The sequence below is a fragment of the Netta rufina genome, assembly GCF_964035555.1.
Source record: "Netta rufina genome assembly, chromosome: 19".
Lineage (NCBI taxonomy): Eukaryota > Metazoa > Chordata > Aves > Anseriformes > Anatidae > Netta > Netta rufina.
Window position 1 is genome coordinate 868492 of NC_140143.1, and position 19847 is coordinate 888338.

The following is a 19847-nucleotide window of genomic DNA, read 5'->3' on the forward strand; positions in this document are numbered from 1 at the left end:
GCGAGAAAAAGCGAAAACTGCCCCAAAACGAACCGCTCCCTCCCTGCCTTCACCTCACCCCCTTTCCCCAGAAGCTGCGGCCTTTCTCCTTGCCCCGGGCCGGCCCCTCCCCGCGGCGCTGCTCAATAAAGCCCCGCTGCAGCTCCTCCCGCCTCCGCCTCCCTCCCCGCCCGGCCGCCATGACGGGGCCGCCGCCGGCCGCCATCCTCAGCCGCTGGGCACGGTAACGGCGCGGGGGGCGCCCTGCGCATGCGCCCTGGGGGGGGAGGGGGGCCGCGGTGGCCATGGCAACCGCGAGGGGCTACGGAGCCGGGGGGCTCCGGGGCGGGGTAGGCCCAGGCCGAGGGCCTGGGCCGGAGCGGTGGGGTCTTGCTGCGCTGCCGCTCGGGGTGGGACACCGAGGGGATCCCTTTCCCCGCCCAGCCCCCGGGGGCCGCTCGTTAGGCTCCTCTGTCCCCTGGAGCCGGGGTTTGTGCGTCCTGGTGGGCTGCGGGTCGGGAGGGAGGCGGTGCTCACCCCCCCGGCTCTGCGCTCCTCCGGCAGCGAGCAGGCTCGGCTGAAGGGCGGCGTGGTGCGGGAGGACACCGAGGAGTGGCAGAAGGAGCCGAGCTTCGCGGGGCTGGAGAGAGTGGGAGGCGTGGATTTGTCTTACATCAAAGGCGACGACTCGAGGGCCTGCGCTTCCCTCGTGGTTCTCAGCTACCCGGGGCTCGAGGTAACGGCGAGCAACCGGCTGCGGGGTGCCCGGGCCTGCCGGTGGGGGGAGGTTTTCCTCGGGAGGTTTGCACAAAAAGCCGCTGTCCGCCGGGCCTCGGCGAGTTGCCGTGTGTGCTTCACGAAGCCTCCCGCCCCGCATTGTGCGAGAAAAAGATAAAAAGAGGAACAACTAAGTAAAGTTTTAGAGATGTGTCTGGGAAGACGTGAGGCAAACTGCTCCCAGCTGCAGGAGGTTCGTGGGGTTACTGGGAGCTTCAGAGGCACTGGAGGATGGTTTCGGTCTGGGTACAAGTCACAAAGTCAGAAAACATAGGGGTGAGATGTAGGGTGCAGCCAGGCACAGGTGACTTTAGCTGGTTTGGGTAGGTATTAGGAACAGCCGGTGTCAGCCACTACCCAGGAGACACAAAGCACCGTTGTTACTCATTGCCGATCAAGAGAAGAAATGAAAGCATTTGCAGCACTCAGAAGCAGCAGCTGTCCTCTTTGTGAGTTCTTGCTTGGAATCAACTCGTAATACGGGGTGTAATTTACAGAAGCATTCCTAAGACTGCCACAAATTCCACGTCCCATAGTCATTTACTTTGCATTAATAAAGTTACTTGCCTGTTTCCTAACTTTCAAAATGATGTAAAAGCTACCTTTAAAACCTATAACAAACAGAAATAAAGTTTGATATTGGCCACTGGCATTTGTATGAACTGAATTCCAAATCCTTCCTTGATTCTTGACTTAAACTGTGTGTACACTTTTTGTCCTGTCTTAAAGGGTTCCTTTTGGTATCCCTTAACACAAACACCATTTGATAACGCTTTGTGTGAGCTTTGGGGTCCCTGCTGTGTATGTGAATAGCCGCTCTCATTTCTTTCCAGGACTTCACTCTCAAGCAGGGTATGGTAGGGTGATGTCTGGCCGTCTTCTGTCAGCAGTCTGTTATCCACCCCTTTCTCTAATGGACTGACACAACCTGATGCCCTTAGCTTTGTAGGAGAGATCCAGAAGCAAAGTATTTGGAAAATGACAACAACAAAAAAGAGTAAAAGACATAAACTAGAAGAGATGTCTGAAAGAGCCAGGAGCTACCCAGAGAAGTCCTGGAGGTCACTGTCTCTGCACTGTCCCACTGTACTCCTAGGTGCTGTATGAGGACTGCCGGATGGTGGCTGTGAGTGCCCCGTATGTGGCAGGATTCTTGGCCTTCCGAGAGGTCCCTTTCCTGGTGGAAGCTGTTCAGAGACTTCAGCAGGAGGAGCCCAGGCTCAAACCTCAGGTGTGGCTTATTTCTTTGTCCTAAGTTGAAAGGCTCAGAGTACTGCTAGCAGTTTTCTGCTGGCAGAGCAGAAAGCACAGTGTTGAAGTCTTATTGAGGCAGCTATTCCACTTCTTTTGGGGACCAGGGATGCTATTCTGTGTGTAGCACCAGTGAAGAGTGCTGCCAGCCATTAAGAGCTTGTGGCTGTGGGACTCTGGTCATTTAAAGTCGTATGTAAGCAGCACTGAAGGAAGGAAGATCCTTATGTGGAGGAGTAGAAGTAGTGAGACAGACTTCTTCCTCAGAGGGCTAGCATCGCTGCATATTGGAGGCTCTCAGTGCACAGAAAATAATGATTTTTTTCTTTTCAGGTGCTTCTTGTAGATGGGAACGGCCTGCTCCATCACAGAGGTAGGACTGCCCTGGAGAGCCCTGCTCTCCCCATGCTGCCACTTGAGGTTCCTGTCTGGTGTCCTGCAGTTACAGTGCCTTGTTGCTGACAGGGTTTGGTGTGGCCTGTCACCTGGGAGTCCTGACAGATCTACCATGCATTGGAGTGGCCAAGAACCTCCTGCAGGTGGATGGCTTGGCCAGGGATGAGCTGCACAGAGAGCAGGTGAGGCTAGGTTGGGAATTGTTTCCACTCTTTAATATCCCTAGACAATTAGCACAGTCACGTGCAAGTAATTTCTCACCAACTGATTGTGTGTTTTTGTGCCCTAGATTCGTTCCTTGCAGAGGGAAGGAGATACATTCCCACTGACAGGCACTTCAGGGAGTGTCCTTGGTATGGTAAGCTGCAGGGAGTTCTGCTTGGCCATCAGGTCTTCCAGCTTCGTGTAACTGAGCACTGGAGGATGTTGTCGCTGTAGTGGGACTGGTCTTGGTGACGTTAGTTCAGGAAGACGAGGTCTGAACAGGTGACCAGTAGCACCGATTTCCCTTTTCTGTCAGCTCAGATATCAGTGGAAAGAGTTGGTGGTTCAGGTGTTGGCTATATTCATGCACATGGCTATGGCAACCTGTTCATGAACCACGGTCGAGGAGAGGTGCCACTCTTGTAGCAGCTTACCAGGGCGCGATACAAAAGCATTTGACTTAGAAGAGTGCTGCACAGGAAATGGGCAGGTGTAAGAAACTTGCTTCATCTGGTGTTACATTAACATAGTCTGTATTAGCAAGTCTCAGTGCTTCCCAGAGCTGTGTGGGGCATCTGGGGAAGGGTCACGGGTGTCCAAAAGGGCAAACAGTCCCTGTGAGGAGATAACTGAAGCAGAGGATCAAGGAAGTTGGGAGTTAGCAAGTACAGACCCACCAGCCCACCCTCTGAAGACAACTGGCTGGCTTAGAATTCATCTGCCACGTTGTATTTGTTTGAAATAAGCCTCTTAAGTATTTGATCTCTCTTGTTTCTGAATGCACAGGCCCTGCGTAGCTGCAACAGCTCTAAGCCCCTTTATGTCTCTGTGGGCCACAGGGTGTGCCTGGAGACAGCCGTGCGCCTCGTCCAGTCCTGCTGCAGGTACCGGATCCCGGAGCCCATCCGCCAGGTACAGAAGCAGGGGAGCTGAGGAAGGGGAGTGCAGACCTGGGGTAGGGGAGCAGGCAGGCAGGTAGGTAGCAGGGGACATGATAGCTGCAAGTGCCAAGCCCGTGGTGATGTTTCAGAGCCTCAGTTTGCCACCCATCTGTCACAATTCTGCAGTGGGCACCCTTCTCGCTGGCCTGTCCTCCCCAGCCTGTTGTACTGCTGTTTATGTGGTGGTGAAGTGATCATCCTTCTTTCTTCTTTGCTTGTTCTTCTGACGCAGTGCTGAGAAGTGCACACAACCCTCACTGCAGACCTCGCTTGACAGATTTCTTGGTTCCTCTCTGCAGGCAACTTCTGTGATGCTGATGTTAATACAGAGGAGCTGGAAACGCAGCTTTCCTGGTGCTTTGAGCCTAGCACAGACTGCAGTGCTGCTCCTCTGGGCTTTTCCTCGCTACCGCACTCCACAAGGAACTGCGGGCTCTGGGACAGCGGGCAGCCAGTAGGTGACAGCACTGGATCGCATTCAGTGAGCCGCAGCTGCCACCAAGGCTCTGCTTCAGACTAATTAAATCACAGCAGGGCTTGAGAAAGGGATCTGGAGAAGCGTAAAGCCTCTGGGACTTCTAGCCTGACAAGTGCTTCCCTTCTCAGGGTCACCCTGCTGTTAGCGGCTCAGGTGGGCCTGACCCAGCGGCTGCTCAGGGAGCGGGGCCTCTTCAGATGTCCCTGTTTGTAATGTTGCCCTGGAACACGCAGTTCAAGTTGCTAAACCTCCGTGCTTGTCAGGCGTCTGGCCACCTTTGCTCTGCAGCTCCTCAGAGCAGCACTGAGCAGATCCTGCTGAGGGCTGTTACGCAGTCTCTGCACAAGGGGTCTTCTCCTTGGCACTGCAGTGTTTTCCGAAAGCAGAGTATCGAGTTATAAAACAGACAAAAATCCAACACCTTAAAGCAAAACAAACCTTGAAGCATGCATTCCAGAACTGGAGTTTCTGATCTCATAAACCACTACCTGCCAGACGGGAGTAGGCTGATAGATCTTCTTATGTAACCTCTTCCAGCAAGGGACAGATGCCTCCGCAGAGCTGTAAGCTAGCTCTGCAGTTCGGCATGCTCAGAGGAAAGGGGAAAAGCATTCCCTTTGGAAACAAAAAGGTGTCTTGGAGGTTTTCATCACCTTCATTTCATTTCCAGCTTTCTCCAGTGTTTGTCTATGTTCCGAGACTCCTCCAATCCTCTATGACCTCTATTTAAAGTGATGGAATGAGGTGTTGTCACGTTCCTTATGGAGAGGCTAGAAATTGAGAAGGATGTGTGTTTACTGTAGAGAGAGGAGTGGCAGGAAGTTATGGTGTGTAAACCTTTCCATGGGACTTTTCCCACCACACTTCTGTGTGATAGCTGTTAGAGATCCTGATGCAGGGCAGCAGGGAGTTCTGGCTTGGGTGAATTCCTAGATCTTTTTGCTACGGGAACTCTCCACGACAGCCTTGCAGATCTGGTGGGTGATGTGCTTACAGCTTTCCCAGTGTCCAGTGAAAGACTTCTGGAATAATAGCCCTTAGCTGGTAAGTTCTGGTAGCCCTAGAAGTGTAATGCTCTCCAGACAGCTCAGCTGGCAGTACCTTTTTGAGGCTGTGTTTACAGCTTGGATGAACGCAGTGCTGCGCTGCAGCATGTGGAATACTGCTGACTGCTGTGGGAACTTAAACCTTTCACTTTCTGAGGGTTATGGCTGGCCGGTCTGTATAGGGTGTGTTGTGCTTCTTGGGCATGAAACTGCATCTTCACAGTAATCAGAAGCAGTTGGATTTGCATTCAGCCCACAACATGGTTGTGTTGCCAAAGGAGCTGTGGCTGTGATGCAGGTGAGAGGGGTGATCTTTCAGAGAAAGCAGAGGGAAGTTCATTATCACCTACGTACGTATTTACTTCTGTTTCGTACTTCTTCCATGTGCAAGGCTGAACTGGGAGAATATCATTTGCAGAGGGGCGATCCCTCCACCCAGCCAGCTGGTGAGGTTTTGAGGCAGACTTGGTCCTTTCAAGCTAACCAGACAAGGGTATTGAGATAGGCAGAAGCTGTCACCCCAGAAAAATAAACAAAGCATTTAAACTGCATGGCACTGGAACCAACAGCAAGCCCTCCTGAGAGCAACTGCTTTTGCCTACTTCTGGCAGAGGTCAGAAGCCCTCTCCAGTGTTTGCCCACACTCCGAGCCTGCTCAGACCCAGGATCCACAATGCACAGTGTAGAATCAGAAGCTTTTAAGACTCCACCTGATGAGGATTGCTCTGGGACAGATTCTTCTGCTCTTGCTTCCTCAGCTTCCTGGCTGGCTGCACACCAGCCTCCAGCTCACTTGATGATCCTTTTAGCTCCAGCTGGCGTCCTGCCCAGCTGGTTCCTGCTGGCTCAGGATGTGGCTGATGGGGCAGCCTGATGTTACTCCAGCCCACCAAGGAGGACAGAAATCAGCCTGACCACAGCTGTGAATTTCTGCAGGTCACGTCATGTGCAGTATTAAATTCTTACTAATGCAAAACTGAAAAATAAGCCATCACCCCTCTTTCTCTGTGTGAACAGCTCCTGGTGCCCTGCAGGGAAATCAGTCGCTGATAACCTGAAATTTTTACTCCCCTGAGATGTATCCCCCCAATACAAGCTTGCTGCTCACCACTGCCCCTCATAAAATAGGCAAAGCAACAATTCCAGACCGTAATGCCAACACTAGTCCCCGCTGAAAATAGAAACAATCTGTGAGGATTATTACGGGACAGTTATCCATCTTATTGATTAGCCTCTTGGTTAATGCGCTGGGTTAAGCTGTCTCTCAGCACTGTGTTAGGAGTGAGGACTGGCCAGTAACTTGCCACCTAATCAAGCATTAGCTTATGTTATCAGTAGAATGAATTCAGGGGGTTTTCTTCCCTAGAAAAATAGTTTGTAGATCTGACTTTTGCTACCTTGGTCTCCCAGTAGGAACTCTTATTGAACAACCTCTTTCTCTCGTTATAAAATACATCACGTAATCTCTTATCCTGAAGAGTGATCAAAGTTATTTGTCAGTTCAGTTATGAAACTGTCCAATTATAGAGAGAAGGGAAAAAAATCTCCCAAACAAACCACCCCTTATGTAACCATTTTTCATTCTCGAGCTTGCAGATTTGTTAAGTGGTTGTGGAGCTGCATTTCCAGCAGTAAGCTGGCAGAGTCTCCACCTGAGACGCCTGACTGGGAGCTGCAGGGAGGGAAGGATGGGGAGCTCGTTGGGGGCATGGGGGAGACTCTTCAGAAGTATAGCATAGTGATGAGAGTAGAAAATGCTTCAAGGACAGCCACTGGGGATGCGCTAACCCACTTTATTAGCATGATCATCATTTTCTGTGAAGCTTTTCCAGCTGGGAAGGTCACAGACTGCTTTTTAAGTGGGGAGAGATGCTCTGTCTTTGAGATGGGGCACAGCGGCTGTTCTAAAATGTCACAGGCTAGCAGTGTTTTTGAGAAATGAAGTTTCTGAAAAAGAAAAAAAACAACGTTGAGGGAATGTTAAAATCAAAGTTACCAAGAAACTAGGATCCGGGTGCTTGTATTGGCATCCAAGAGTCTTCCACTGATACGGAGTAGCACCGGAAAGCTGAACAGTAATACTTCAAGGCAACAAGAACATCCAGTAAATGTTCAACAACATTTTCTAAATGTCCAGCAACACTTCCTATAGCTCTTGGGATTTCTCTCGGTGTTCTTGCCCAGCTCTGACCACGTGCTGTCTTGCAGTGCTGATAAGACACAGCAGTCTGGTTCTCCAGGTGAGCTCAGGGGGTTCATGTCACAGGAGACTGCATCAGAAATGGAAAGGAGGAACTGGATCCTTGAGGAGGGGCTTGATGAGGTTTGGTGGTGGATCTGAGATCAACTTCAAGGAAGAGGGCAGTAAACCATGAAACCATGAATTTGGTAGAGTCTTGACGTTACATCTTTCATCTGTGGCACCAAGAGAGGTGGTACTGGAAAGCAGAGCACATAGCACTGATGTGATTTGGTGTGTAAACTGCTCCTGTTGTCCTCCTTGGCAGCCTTGCTTTTGGACTCACAAGCTAGGACAGTGTCAAAGGTGTGTCAGTCACTTGCCTTGCATCTGCTGCCAAGGAGTGGTGGAGCCGAGCATGCTTGTGCCTCGTCTCTGTTTGCTTTTACAGGATGTTTTTACCTGCTTTAGCCGCGTAATTACCATCACACAGCCAGCCCACCAGGCGCAAAGGCAGGATGAGCCAAGCTCATGCCTAGGGAAAAGGATATGCAGCAGACAAGTGGTGTGCTGCTCCATCTGTTGCTTCGTGATACAACTGCTGGAACAGAGGAAGGAAAGGGATGGGTACAAGAATGGGCAGTGCCAGCTTCTCTTCATCCCGTGTCATCTCGACAACTTGCCTGCTGTATTGCTACATGTATATTCCCAACTCTTCACAGCTCTCTCTGTAGCCTTGTTCCCCCTCTTAATTTACAGTTTCCTGTGGAGGGGACAGCCACATTTCTCAGCTGATTAGTGACCAGAAAAGCTAATTCTTTGGGAACATCACAGTGTCACAGCTGTAAAGACCATGGATGATCTTGCAATGCTCCGAGCCTGAAGGCTGCAGCCTGACCTGCCTGAAATGCCAGCGGGAGTCCCTGTTAGCATAGTCCCAGGACACAGCTTCTGTTTCACTGTGTAGACAGAGAAGGTCATTGCAGCAGAGTCCGTGAGGCATTCTGCAGCCCCAGGACAAGTCAATAAAATGCTCCAGTATTTCCCTAACTTTTGAGGAGACCGTACTCTTAAATTTCTACCAAGTCTATTCCATCTCTCATCGGTGGGCTTGGACTCCAGGTTCCAAGCTATTGCTGGAAAAGGCCCACGGAGGAGCCTGGCTGCTTATTACAATTTCCTGCATTGCATTCAGAGGTACCTGCATGTGGAAGAAGACATTTAGGTTGGTTCACGGGACGAAAACACCAGAGCACTCTCAGTCTCCTGTGTCTCCTTCAGCCTGGCTCTCCTGCCAGGGCTCATGAAAGGGGAGTTGCAGCTCTGGCACAGAGACAAGACACAATGGAAAGCAGCCCATCACCTCAGCAGCTCTCCCTTTGCTAGTGAACAATTCTTACTTAACCTCTGGAAATTCTTACTGGCCTGCCACATCCCTGGATGACCAGGAGGGCATCTTAGGAGCCGTTCAGTGTAGGTGGAAGGTGAGGGATTCCTGCTGGGTCAGTGCTTGCTGCAGGAAGGCTCACTGCAGTGTGAGCTGGAAACCCGTGCTAATGCATCCCTTGGGGCTTGTAGAGGCCTTTGGAGAGGGATGACTGCACTCACTGAGCTGCAGTAGGGATTTACGGAGGAAGCTCAGTCTGGTTCCTGCTCTGGCTGTTCTTCCTGCCATGCTTGTGGTAAGGAGAGAGCTGAGCAGACCTTAGGCATGGGCTGGCAGGAGCTGTCTGAACCCAGTGTCTCCTGCATGCTCAGCAGCACGTCCTTGCTCCTCTGAGAAGTGAAGGGGCAGACAGGAAGGGTTCAGAGACTCATTTCTCTCTCTGAAATGGACTGTACTCCAGTAGGGCTGCTCGGTCCAGGACCCTCTATTTCTTTGTCTCAAGTCTTTACCCTCCCTAGCAGCTTACAGTGAGGCACAAAACCAACCAAGGACAGAAGCACACAGGTCGCTTTTTGCCAGGCAGTCACAGAAGGGCTAGTTACGATGCACTGGCATTAGGATGTGCAGGGGCATACTGAGACAACTGTGGGGAGACAACAAACAGCCTGATCAGTCCTTTTTCACTCATTTTCCTCCTTTATTCCAGGCTGACATTAGATCGAGGGAGTATATTCGGAAGCAGATGTGCTCACCAGTGAAGGTCCCGTCTTCTGGGCCAGAGAGGTAGGTGTGTGGGCAGCCCGAGCAGCTGCCTCTCCAAATGGGATCTGCTCATGTAATGATCTTCAGTAATGGCATTAAAGGGACAGGCCGGGTAACAAGGTGAGCTGAAGTGACATCAGGACCCGTTGCCTCCATAAAGGGTGATTTCTGGTGGTTGTAGCCATGCTACTTCACACGTTTTTTCTGCAGAGCACCGTGTCCTAGGCTGGGGAAGGTCACTGGGGATTTGATCTGTTTCCGGCGCCTGTGATAAGCAAAGAACTAACGCCCACAGGTGTGACATGAGGGTGAACAGAAATATCCTGCAGGGAGCTGGTTTCTGTTCCCAGAAGACGAGGGGAGGGTCAGACTGCCCCACTCTTACGTAATGTGGGCCAATGGCTGCTCCTAAACGGTACAAATCCATGGCAAGTCCACTGGCGCGTAGGAGTTCCTCATGTCATGGAAAGGCTGCGCTGCCTTTTCAGCACTGTTCATGGGAGTTTGTTGTTGAGTTCCCTCAGACCCACTGATACCAGGTTGGACAGGTAGCAGATAGCACTGCTTGAAGAGCTCCTTCAGGACGAATGAAGTGTGTCAGTACTCAAAACCCACTCTGCTCTGAGGGTCATGCTGGATCAGAAAGAGCGAAGAATGAAGGTTGCTGGTGGCAGCAGTCAGGGATTGCTTGCACTGACTCGAGGCAGCTCTTACAGATTCGTTAGGACACTTGGCCAGTGAAACTCATCGTGCTCTGCTCAACTCCTGTATCCTGAAAAATTCATCCAGAAACAAAAGACGAGTCTGTTCTTGTAGCAGTGTTGCACATTGTGGCCAGGCTATTGGGGGACGGCCCTGTGCGGTTCCAGGCAGCGTGTCCCCCATTTGTGCTGGTGCTTCATGCTGATGCTGACTTACACAAAGCAGAAACACCAAAGTCATCCCATTTATGTGACATCGTAGTTGGTCTTTTTGGTTTTATTTATTTATTTATTTATTCATTTCAAGTCTGTAATCCTTCTTGGTTTTTGCTCCTTGCAGAGAAGAGAAGGCTGAAGTGGATGATTAATCTCATGCCAGAAGCAACTGCAGGGCCCCTTCTTCACTGAATGCAAGACTGTGGTTCTGCAGAGTGCAGCAGCTGCGTGCCACCCATGGGCAGAGCAACACAAGACTGTGTTGGTCGGGACAACACCAGCCACTGTGCACTCCTCTGGTAGACAGGAAAACCAGCCTCTGTTAAGGATGTTGCTCGGTGTTTAGAGCATATTTCTTATGGTCGGTTTTGAAGCATTGTAAATACATCCGTTCACTTGTAATTTTTCTACAACTTCCTTGAGTACTCGGGTAGTTGCAGGAGGTGATTTACAAGCTGATGTTGTGGTGCTTAACATAGTTACAACCAAGCTCCAGAGCTGGCCTTTGGCTCCCACCACTCCTCTGGGACAGGGACTTCCCTTCCTGACATTTTTGGAACAGCTTCCACCCAGTCCCTGCAGCCTGTTCTCTCACCCTCACTTTGCACGTCTCTGGGGAACAGAAGCCCGGTGTGCAGCTCCGGCTGGTCCTGACAGACGGGCAGAGGACTCTGTGTTTCGGGTGGGCGTGTGACTCACGAGGGAGGGGACGGAGCCAACAGTCTGGTGTATATTTTGGAAGAGGCTTGGAGGTCTGAGCTCCAGTACCTGAGAAGCTTTCTGTCTGTTTGGTGTCAGTGGCTTCTGCGTGCCTGCTGCCTCGGTGCTATCTACGCAGCAGTACCAGACCTTGGTGGCTGTGTGCGAATCATTGTTTGTGCTGGGCACATGGTGCTCGAGTGTTGCTGGTCGTGCTGTGAAATCGCTCTGCATTGCTGCTGAAGCACAATTCAGACACAAGGGCATTATGAGACGCAGACTTGCTTGGTGTTACTGTGAGCCTCCCCACAGTGCCTGAGACAGGGCTCACGGTGCAGACGAGCGCTTCCCGAAGAAAAGACCGTCTCAGGGGAACGGAGAGCTTCTCATACACAAATCAGTCAGGGTGGCCAGATCCCCAGCCTGGATTTTAGCAGCCTGAGTGGACCAGGAGCACTCGTGTCAGGTCAGGAGGGAAAGCTCTCTGTGGCCAGCACACTTGGACCAGCACCCACCAGTTAAGCCCTTTGTGAAGCTTTGCATTAACAGCAGAGCACAGAACAAACAGCTTCTATCCCTGGATCAATACAGCTGGCCTAGTCCAATTTGCCAGGCTAAAGCTTTTCCTCCAGAGGTGTGGGTTCTTGGTTGTATTCAGCAGTTTATTTTTGACCATATCTGAAGAACAATAGGAGCAAGTATATCAGCACTTGAACACGGCCAAAACTGTGGTATGTGGATGTAGAAAACCATGCCTGTGTGAGATTCCAGCCTAAAGAGAAAAAAGGCCATTTTCCTGGGGCTGCTCAGGGTCAGGACTCCCGTGGTTGGTGTTAAATGCTGCCGAGCACTTCGCTTTTGCATAAATTCATCTTGCAGCTTTTGTTGCTCGTGTCTCACCTCCGCCTCCGTCTCGGTGTTGTTCTGGGGACAGAGGACATTCAGCCTGTGTGGCACATCTGTGCAGCTTCTGCTAGATCAGAGTACACCTGAGTCACCTCTAACCTGGGTGGGAAAAAGGGGGGAGGTAATGGGCTGGGTAGCCAGTGCCTGCTTTGGGAAGCTCTGTTGGACCGGTCACCAGGAGTGTTGAAAAGGGGGATTGGCAGCACTCAGTCTCTGACAGGGTTCTGGTCCCTTCACCCACCCACCCCCCAAAAAAAAAACAACAAAAAACCGTGCTGATTCATGTGTTTGAAAGACACAAGCAGCTGAAGTTTCCAAACCTTGAGAAGGAGCGTGCTGTCTCCTGGGAAGCCTCAAAGCCTTTTTCACATGGGAGTTTGTTACGTGGGTGGACAGAGACCGTGAAGGGAAGAAAAAGACACAGCGAAACTGCTCCTTTGATCCCCGTGGTGTGTGTAGGATCAGAGGGATCCCTGTGCCCAGCGGGGAGGGGTGAGAGGAAGCATTTGGGGCTGTGTCTGACCCCAACTTTGGCAGGGGGCAGAGGAGCAGCATCTGGGGGGCAATCCTTCCCAGCTGGCGGGACGAAGGCACTGCTCTCGTGTTGCTCCCAGCACCGCAGAGGCGATGCCCCTTCAATGCCACCGTCTGCCCATCCCAAGGGAGTGGCATGGAGGCAGAGCTTCTTGACAAGCTGATGCCAGCTTGAGAAATGAGTGGAATAACCGAGTGCCCTGGGAGCAGCCTGCCCTGCTGCCCCCGCCTCGCTTGGCCTCCCAATGCCTTGTGAGGATGCCCAGAGCTATCAGAGAGCTCCCTTGACCCAGCCAAAATGCCCTTCACAGGTGGGATGGGGAGGAGCTGGGGCCTGGCCGTGTCTTGCTGTTAGGCCTTACTGGATCCTCTCGTGAGGGAGGAGCACGAGCAGTGTAATTAGCAGCAGCAAACCCAATCTGGCTTAACAAGAACGCGCTTGCTGCACACAGCTGCCTGCAGGCAGGGGCCTGGTGGGGTGGGAGCCCCCCACTGCCCGCATCCACACGCTGCCAGCCAAAATCATTACCTGGAGGCAGCCCTGCCACCCCTCTGCATCTGGGAGGGGTGGGGGTGTTAATTAGGGAGTTCTCTGGGGGAGGAACTGGTCAGGGCCATTCCCAGCTCTTTACACAAGCCCCTGGGCCTCTGCCAGCAGCAAGCGGTTTGTCCATTTCTCCTTCCAGCCATGTGTGAGGCAGAAATTTCCACAGACCCCAGCAGCAGGGTCTTGCAAGGCCTGTCCGGGATTTAGGCCCAGCTGACGTGCCAAGAACCAGGGAATGGCTGTGCCTGAGATCCCAGGGGCCGGCCACCAAAGAAATCACTCTCTTGCTGCCGATTGCCACGGCCTGGTGTGGAGAGCAGCCTCCCTGTGCTGGGTACCACAGCAGCTGGGACCACCCCAGACTCATCCCCCATTTGGGGTCACACAGCTCTGCCTGCAGGCTCGCTAGGGTGGGCTCGGTGCCCTCGGATCAGCTGTGCCAGGGGCAGCCTGGAGGGGTGCAAGTACAAGGGGGCCGCCCGGGAGCAGAACGTGGAAGGAGCCGCAGGGCACCCCAAGCTATCGCAGCAGCCCCAGCATGGATGGACGGCTCTACACTCGTCGTGTCCTGAGGTAACTTCTCTGAAATCTGACTGCTTTGGGTCGGAGTTGCCTCAACTTCATGGCCTTGGGGGCTGCCGTGGTGGGGAGGGGGCCTTGTGGACGTGGTGAGGCCGGAGGCCCGCGGCTGAGAGCTCTGCTGGGTTTGGGGAGCCCCCGCGCTGCGCGATGCTCTCTTAGCTGCTGGGACCTGGGGAGTCGGTTAAACAAATTGACTAATCCCTGTGTTTGGTGTCTACTTGAGGCTCTCTGAACACAATAAGGGATTAACTTGGTCTTTATCTAATTGGCTTATAAACCAGGGAAGGGAAAATCGCTTTGTAATGCATGAAACCTCCTCTTAATGGAAACTCAGAGACCAGAGCTTGAGTGTCCTTGCTATGTAAACTCATGCATATCTCTTCTTTAACTGCTGAAAAAATTAGCTTTTTTTTTTTTTGGATGTTAAGTACTTGTTCTTGAGTTCTCAATGATCTATTAGTGACTTGGTACAAAGCCTGGCTTGTTATCTCCAAAGGCACTTTTCTCTTTAACATTTGTATGTAACTGGTCGTGAGCCTCCAAGTGGGTCCCGTTGCTTGGTGTCTTCTCGGTGCTGTCGGTGAGCAGGGCGTTGGGCTGGAGCTGCAAAACAGCAGCAGCTGGGCTGGCTGCGTGCTACGAACCCCAGTGCTGGCTCTGCAGGCAGGGACGTGGCTGTGCTGCCATCCCTCCCGGGCGGCGAGCAGGGACTGTGAGCTGGGGCAGAATTGGACAGCAGGGCTGATAACTCCATCCACAGCAAAAACCTGTTGTGCTCCCGGAGGAACGTGGCACCCAGACAGCTCCGCGCAGCCACTCCTGCTGGAGCTGTGATTCCTGCTGGAGCTGCGATTCCTGCTGGAGCTGTGCTGAGGGTATGGAGCAAGCCCAGTCCCTCTGCAGGAGGACACGCTGCAGGGAGCGGAGGTGTGAGCAGGAAAGCCTCACGGAGCTGCCTGTTCCCGGAGAACACTTGGCTCTGCCTGGCCCGTTCCCCTCCCGTGCTGGGCACGTGGCCAGGTGGCTTCCCAAGCCGTGCCATGGGGAGCAGGCTCCATGTCCCCCGCGGTCCCCAGCTGCTGCGCTGGCTCCTTCGGCTGGAAATTGAAGCTGGGGCCGTTCCTGGGCTTCACTAAGCAGGGGGAGGCTGGAGGGAGCTGCTCACCCTGCTGAGACTCGTGTTGGAGAGCCCTTTCTGGCTGGTGTCCTTACGCTCGCCACCAGGCACAGCCTGACTGGGCTTAATTAAAGCTGAGCCACCCTGTGCGGAGCCTCCTGCCCATAGGCTTGGCTTCTGCGGCTTGGGCTCAGCCCTGCACATGGTTAGAGGCAGCTCAAAGGCTGCTTTAGAGCTTTCCCGGGCAAAGTTGAGCTGAGCTAACTAAAGCAAACCCATTCCCCTTCTGAACCTGGTGTTGGTTCAGAAGAATCCAGCGCTGGCTCCTTCCAGGCAGGAGCCTCTCACCTGCCTCCCGAGAGCTCTTACGGGCATGTGTTTTACAGCTTGCTTTGTGCCCTGGGGATATGAGGAGAGGTGGAAGACTCGTGCCAGGCAGATGCTGGATGACTTGCTCTGCTACAGTGCCTTTGGATTTGTTTTTTTTGGGAGATCTTCCTTCCCGGTCTGTAGATGCCCACCTCATACGCAGCTTATCTGGGATCCCTTGGTAAGGGAGAGGGGATGCTTTAGGATGCAGGTCTGTGCTTCTCCTCCGATTATCGAGGGAGTTGAGATGAGTAACTCAGCCGCAGATGTCTGAGGCTGGGTGAGATGAATTCCCACCTCCGTGTCTGGAGCTGGTGGTAGGCTGGATGCTGCCTGCACCACGAGTGCTGCAGGGACTGAGCTCTGGTGACTCAAGGCTTGTACTCCAGAGGAGTGAGCACTGAGGACAGGGAAAGTGGATTTTAAGGATTTCCTCTCCCCCTCTCAGTCCTCATTGCTCTTCCCCTCCAACTTGTGCTGGTCAGGTAGATCTAGGAGGGGCGATTGCACTCGTGCTTCCCAAAACCAGGGCCCAGCTGTAAACTGGTAACATCACCCCTGCCTTAATGTCAAGGCCATATTAATTAAAAGCAAACGAGCGGAATTTCTCTTGACATCCGAACTGATAGCAAGTGAGGTGATTATGAGCTGCATGGTGAGGGTGGTGGAGCCCCCAGGTGCCGGCTCCCCTTTGTGCTCTGCATGCACCTGCCCCTTCTGGAGGCCTGAGCAGCTCGCTTCAGGAACACGAGCTGAAGGCCGCACGATCCGCCTGGAAATAATTCTTGGTTTAGCTCCCAACACAAGGGCTCTGTGCGGAATGTTTCCTTAGGAACATGCTTTTTCTTGCTTTTCTTGGACTCGCTGCTTGGCTTGTTGTGCCTCTGCCTGCGAACCCCCAGCTGTTCGCACTCCGCTGCTGCCTGTGAGCCGGTGCACTGATTTTTATGGGTTTGATGTTGTTTTCATGGAGCGCTCCTGAGAGCCTCGTGCATGGGAGGCCCCTGGTGAGCGCAGGGACGTTGCCTCTCACCCTGCCTGGCGTGGGCAGCTCTGCCGGGGGGGTGAGCAGCTCCCGGCTGATGTTTTGTCTGGAGCAGTTTCTCTTGTGTGGAACCAGCTTCTTCTGCATGCCAGGTCCGGGGATGCGATTAACTGGGGCAGTGGCACGTCTGGAGGGAGGGCTGCACGCCTGCCCCGCCACAGGCTGGGGAAGGAGATGAAAGGGAGGAGAGGTCGTGCCGTGAGCCTGCTCTGCTCCCGCGTCGCTGCTTGAAAGAGAAATGTCCGTCATCTTCGTGAAGAGCATTAATGCCAGCTAATAAAATATCAAACAAATTCTTTAGAGAGTGCTTAGGATCTGAAAGCCTGTGATAAATCTGGGAGCTTTGTAGGTTGCTCAAAATTACAGTGGGTAGCAATGCGATTAAAGCTCTCTGATTAACACACAAACCTTGTTTGTAACGAGCGGGGTTGGGAGGGTTTGGGGAATCCAGCTGGTGTGTAACGAGGTTTCTCCCACAAATTACTTGGATATCAATTAGTTTGCTAGGTAAATGTCACCTGCTTTCCCTCTGTTTGCGCTGAGCTGGCATCCCATTAACCCGCCGTGGTGGGGCAGGGGCAGTGCCAGGCCTGGGGGATCGGAGCTACGGCCTCGCCCCCGCAGCCGGGCGGCACCAGGTGCTGCAGCCCCCCCCTGAAGCTGTGCCCACAGCCGGCCGGAGCCACCTCCTGCCTTCTGGCTGCAGGCAGACAGGGTTTTATTTTGCTGGAAATAGCCCCCCCCCCGCCGTGTGGCTGGCTGCTCACTCGCATCCTTCTGCGGGATCTCCCGAGTGGTGTTCGGGCCCTGTGGCTGCAGCACCCGGAGCAGGGGAAGCAGCTGAGGATGCTGGAGCTGCTCCCAAATCCCAGGAGCAGTGGGGTAGAGGAGGCCGCAGCATGTGCGGGATGCTGATGCCCTCTCCAGCCTGTGGGAAGGGCCCCAGTTTTTGGGTGCGTGACAGCTCTGCCGGGTGGATGGAGCAAGGATGGGGCAAAGGAAGGGCTGTGGCTGTGAGCCAGCACGGCCCCGGGGGCTGGGGGCTTTAATTGTGAGTTCCAGCAGCATTGGGGCTGGTGGGGGCACAGGGCCCTGCTGGGGGGGCTGGCACCGGGGGCTCCTCTCGGCCCCGCACGCCTTGGCAGAGCTCACGGCCGCTGACAGCGCCGACATATGGGTGATCCGGGGCAGCAGCAGAGAGGATCTGGGGGTGCTGCCAACTGCCAGGCACGGCCCCCTCCAAACCTCGCATCGGCACAGCTCGGGCGTGGGATGCTGCCCGGCTCGGCCAGCTCGGGGTGATGTCCTGGGGGGTGGCCAAGGGCTGCTTGTGCTCGGCTGCGCTCCCCGGGGGCTGCTCATTCCCAGCTTTCCTCCTGCCGGAGCCCTGCGCTTCTGCTCTCCCCTCTCAGGTGGGGGGTAGAGGAGGGAAGGACGCCGGGGACTGGGGGTGCACCTGGCTGGGGGCGGCCCTGTGGCCGCGCTGGCTTGCATAAGAGCCTTGCAGCAGAGCAGCCAGGATGATAAATGTTAAAATCTGCTGCAGGCGATCGCTGACCTGATTTCCAGTCCCGCTGTGAATCCCGGCATCTGTTGCTGGCAGCCTGGGTGCAGGCGGGCGCAGGCAGGAGAGGGGGCGCGGGGACCCGTGCTGCTGGGGCTGGGGTCCCAAGGGGGGGAGCGATGCAGGGGGCTGGGGGTGGGCTGAGCGCAGGGCACAGCCCCGGCCCTGCTGCAGCCCGACCCTGCCTGGGGCCCGGGCTGGTGCCCACGGGATGCTTGGGGTCCAGCTCCGCTCCCTGTGGATTTCTGATAAGCAGAAAACAAATGCTAATTACACAGCATAATTAGTGTGATGCTGCATCTATTTTTAATCAGCTGTGGGACATGTTCTTCCTTCCGCTGTTCGCGGCTTCACTGGGGACCCTCCTGCGGGAGCCTGGCTGCTGTTCCCCCCCCCCCCTCTGTGTGTCTGAGCTGGGGCTGCCCCTCCTGGGGTCCCCGCACGAGGAGCTTCCCCCACACCCCTCGGTGCCGCCTGAGGCTTCTGCTGAGCTCCCGGCCCCTCTGGAAACCATCAGGGATGGATGGGAAGGGTGGAAGAAATTGGCTCAGCTCCGCCAAGGTGGCGTTCAGCAGGGGCTGGTAGTGTCATGGGAGAAGCCCAGGAAAAAGGATGCAGAAGGGGAGACGGCAGGGCCAGCTCTGTGCCCCTGATGTGGGGGGTAGGCTGGGCTCACCCCTTCGTGGTGAAGGAGGAGGGGTCCTGCCCCTGCCTGCGGGGGCTGCTCACAGCTTGTCCAGCTCCTTGCTGCGGGACCGAGGAGCTCTGCTTGCCCAGGGCAGGGCAAACGCCTCACTTCAGCTGCCCAGGGACAGGCTGATGGCTGGGGGGCAAGCCTGGCTCTTATCAGGGGGGCTGTGCATGGGGCTGAGCCCCCCCATGGCTCCTGGGGCTGTGCTCCCTGAGCTGGGGCTCGGGCGTGTTTAATGCAGGCTTCACGGAGCCCTGTGTCTCAGCACACCGGCACGGAGCAGGCATACGGTCTGACACACTCGGCACTAATTAATTTAACGACGTGTTATTAAGTGTGTGCCGTTGGCACTGCGTAATGGTGATGCTCTGGGGTACCTCTGGAGAAGCAGAGTTTTGCTGCAGGTGGCTGCCCTGCACCCTCAGCCAGGGATTCTTCTTCTTTCCACCCTTCCCACCCCATCCCTGATGGTTTCCAGAGGGGCTGGGATCTCAGCAGAAGCCTCAGGTGGCACTGAGGGGTGTGGGGGAAGACCCCAGAAGGGGCACTGCGCGTCCCCAGTCTGGATGCAGAAGGGGCTGCCTTGGGCTGTGCCTCCTTGCTCGTGTTCAGTTTTGCTATGAAACACCTCTGATATAACTGCACATAGCCCATCACCTCCTCTCACCCCTCTAAAGCTGAGCTGTGCCCACGGTGTGGGGAGAAAAGGCCGGGCGGAGGGGCGCGAGGCGCCTGTGCGTGAGAGTGGTTTCCCTCCCATGTGAGCTGCCAGCGAGAAGTCGGATCAGAGCTGTAAATCCCGGCTGTATCCTGCCCTTAAGAACTCTCCCTCGCCCCCGTCAATATTTCTGAGCCACCTCCCCACGTCGTGGGGCCTGTCCTCACGCAGCCCAAGATCTCCATCTGCTCCGCTGCTCTCAAAGCCTCCTGGATTTACTGCACTCAGCGCTGGGGGATGCTGGGCTGGCTGTCACCAGCACCCCGGAGGCAGGGCTGGCTCCTGGGGCCGTTAAACAGCTCCGAGCCCAACAGCAGCAGCTTGCAGTTGCAGGGTGAGGCGTCAGGCTTGGTGCATCCATCCTACTGATGGGTCTGTGCTGCTCCTTTCATCTCGCAGGATCCTCCCTGCCTGTTCCCAGCATTGCTGCAGCGGTGCCGGGGGGCACCGGGGTGTGCAGGATGCACCCGGAGCTGCTGGGCTGTGCTGGGGGGGGCTGGGCAGGGGTGACTCCAGCCACTGTGTCCCCATGGAGGGGGGGCAGTGCCTACGGCTTTCTGTGGGGTCTCGAGGCGATGAGCAGGGGTTGTCACCCCCCGATGTGGAAGCCTCTGCTCTGCCAGCACCCGGTCCTTTGTGAGCATCACCCCTGCACCAGCCCCTCTCGCACACGCAGCCTCCCCGTCTGCTGCCCCCCCCGCGAGCCAGGCAGCCCTACTTCAGGCACAGCAGTGGCAGGAAAAAAAAAAATCCTGTTA

At 54.6% G+C, this 19847-nt stretch overlaps 1 protein-coding gene across 2 annotated transcripts; it reads left to right on the plus strand.

Annotated features, from left to right (window-relative positions):
- The first annotated feature begins 176 nt into the window (after positions 1-176).
- Positions 177-10632, plus strand: ENDOV (endonuclease V). Of its 2 annotated transcripts, XM_084298302.1 has the most exons (9): positions 177-223; positions 544-715; positions 1853-1987; positions 2341-2380; positions 2473-2585; positions 2693-2761; positions 3394-3519; positions 9345-9421; positions 10442-10632. In XM_084298302.1, the coding sequence occupies exons 1-9, from the start codon at positions 180-182 to the stop codon at positions 10467-10469; spliced, it is 804 nt and encodes a 267-aa protein (XP_084154428.1). In that variant the 5' UTR covers positions 177-179; the 3' UTR covers positions 10470-10632. The 2 variants fall into 2 exon arrangements, with proteins under 2 accessions (XP_084154428.1, XP_084154429.1); XM_084298303.1 differs by lacking the exon at positions 1853-1987.
- Positions 10633-19847: the final 9215 nt, after the last annotated feature.

Coding starts and splice junctions, on each gene's coding strand:
- ENDOV (XM_084298302.1), top strand. CDS start 180: ATGACGGGGCCGCCGCCGGCCGCCATCCTCAGCCGCTGGGCACG. Junction 3,520..9,344: donor TCCCGGAGCCCATCCGCCAG/GTACAGAAGCAG, acceptor CCTTTATTCCAG/GCTGACATTAGATCGAGGGA. Junction 9,422..10,441: donor CCGTCTTCTGGGCCAGAGAG/GTAGGTGTGTGG, acceptor TGCTCCTTGCAG/AGAAGAGAAGGCTGAAGTGG.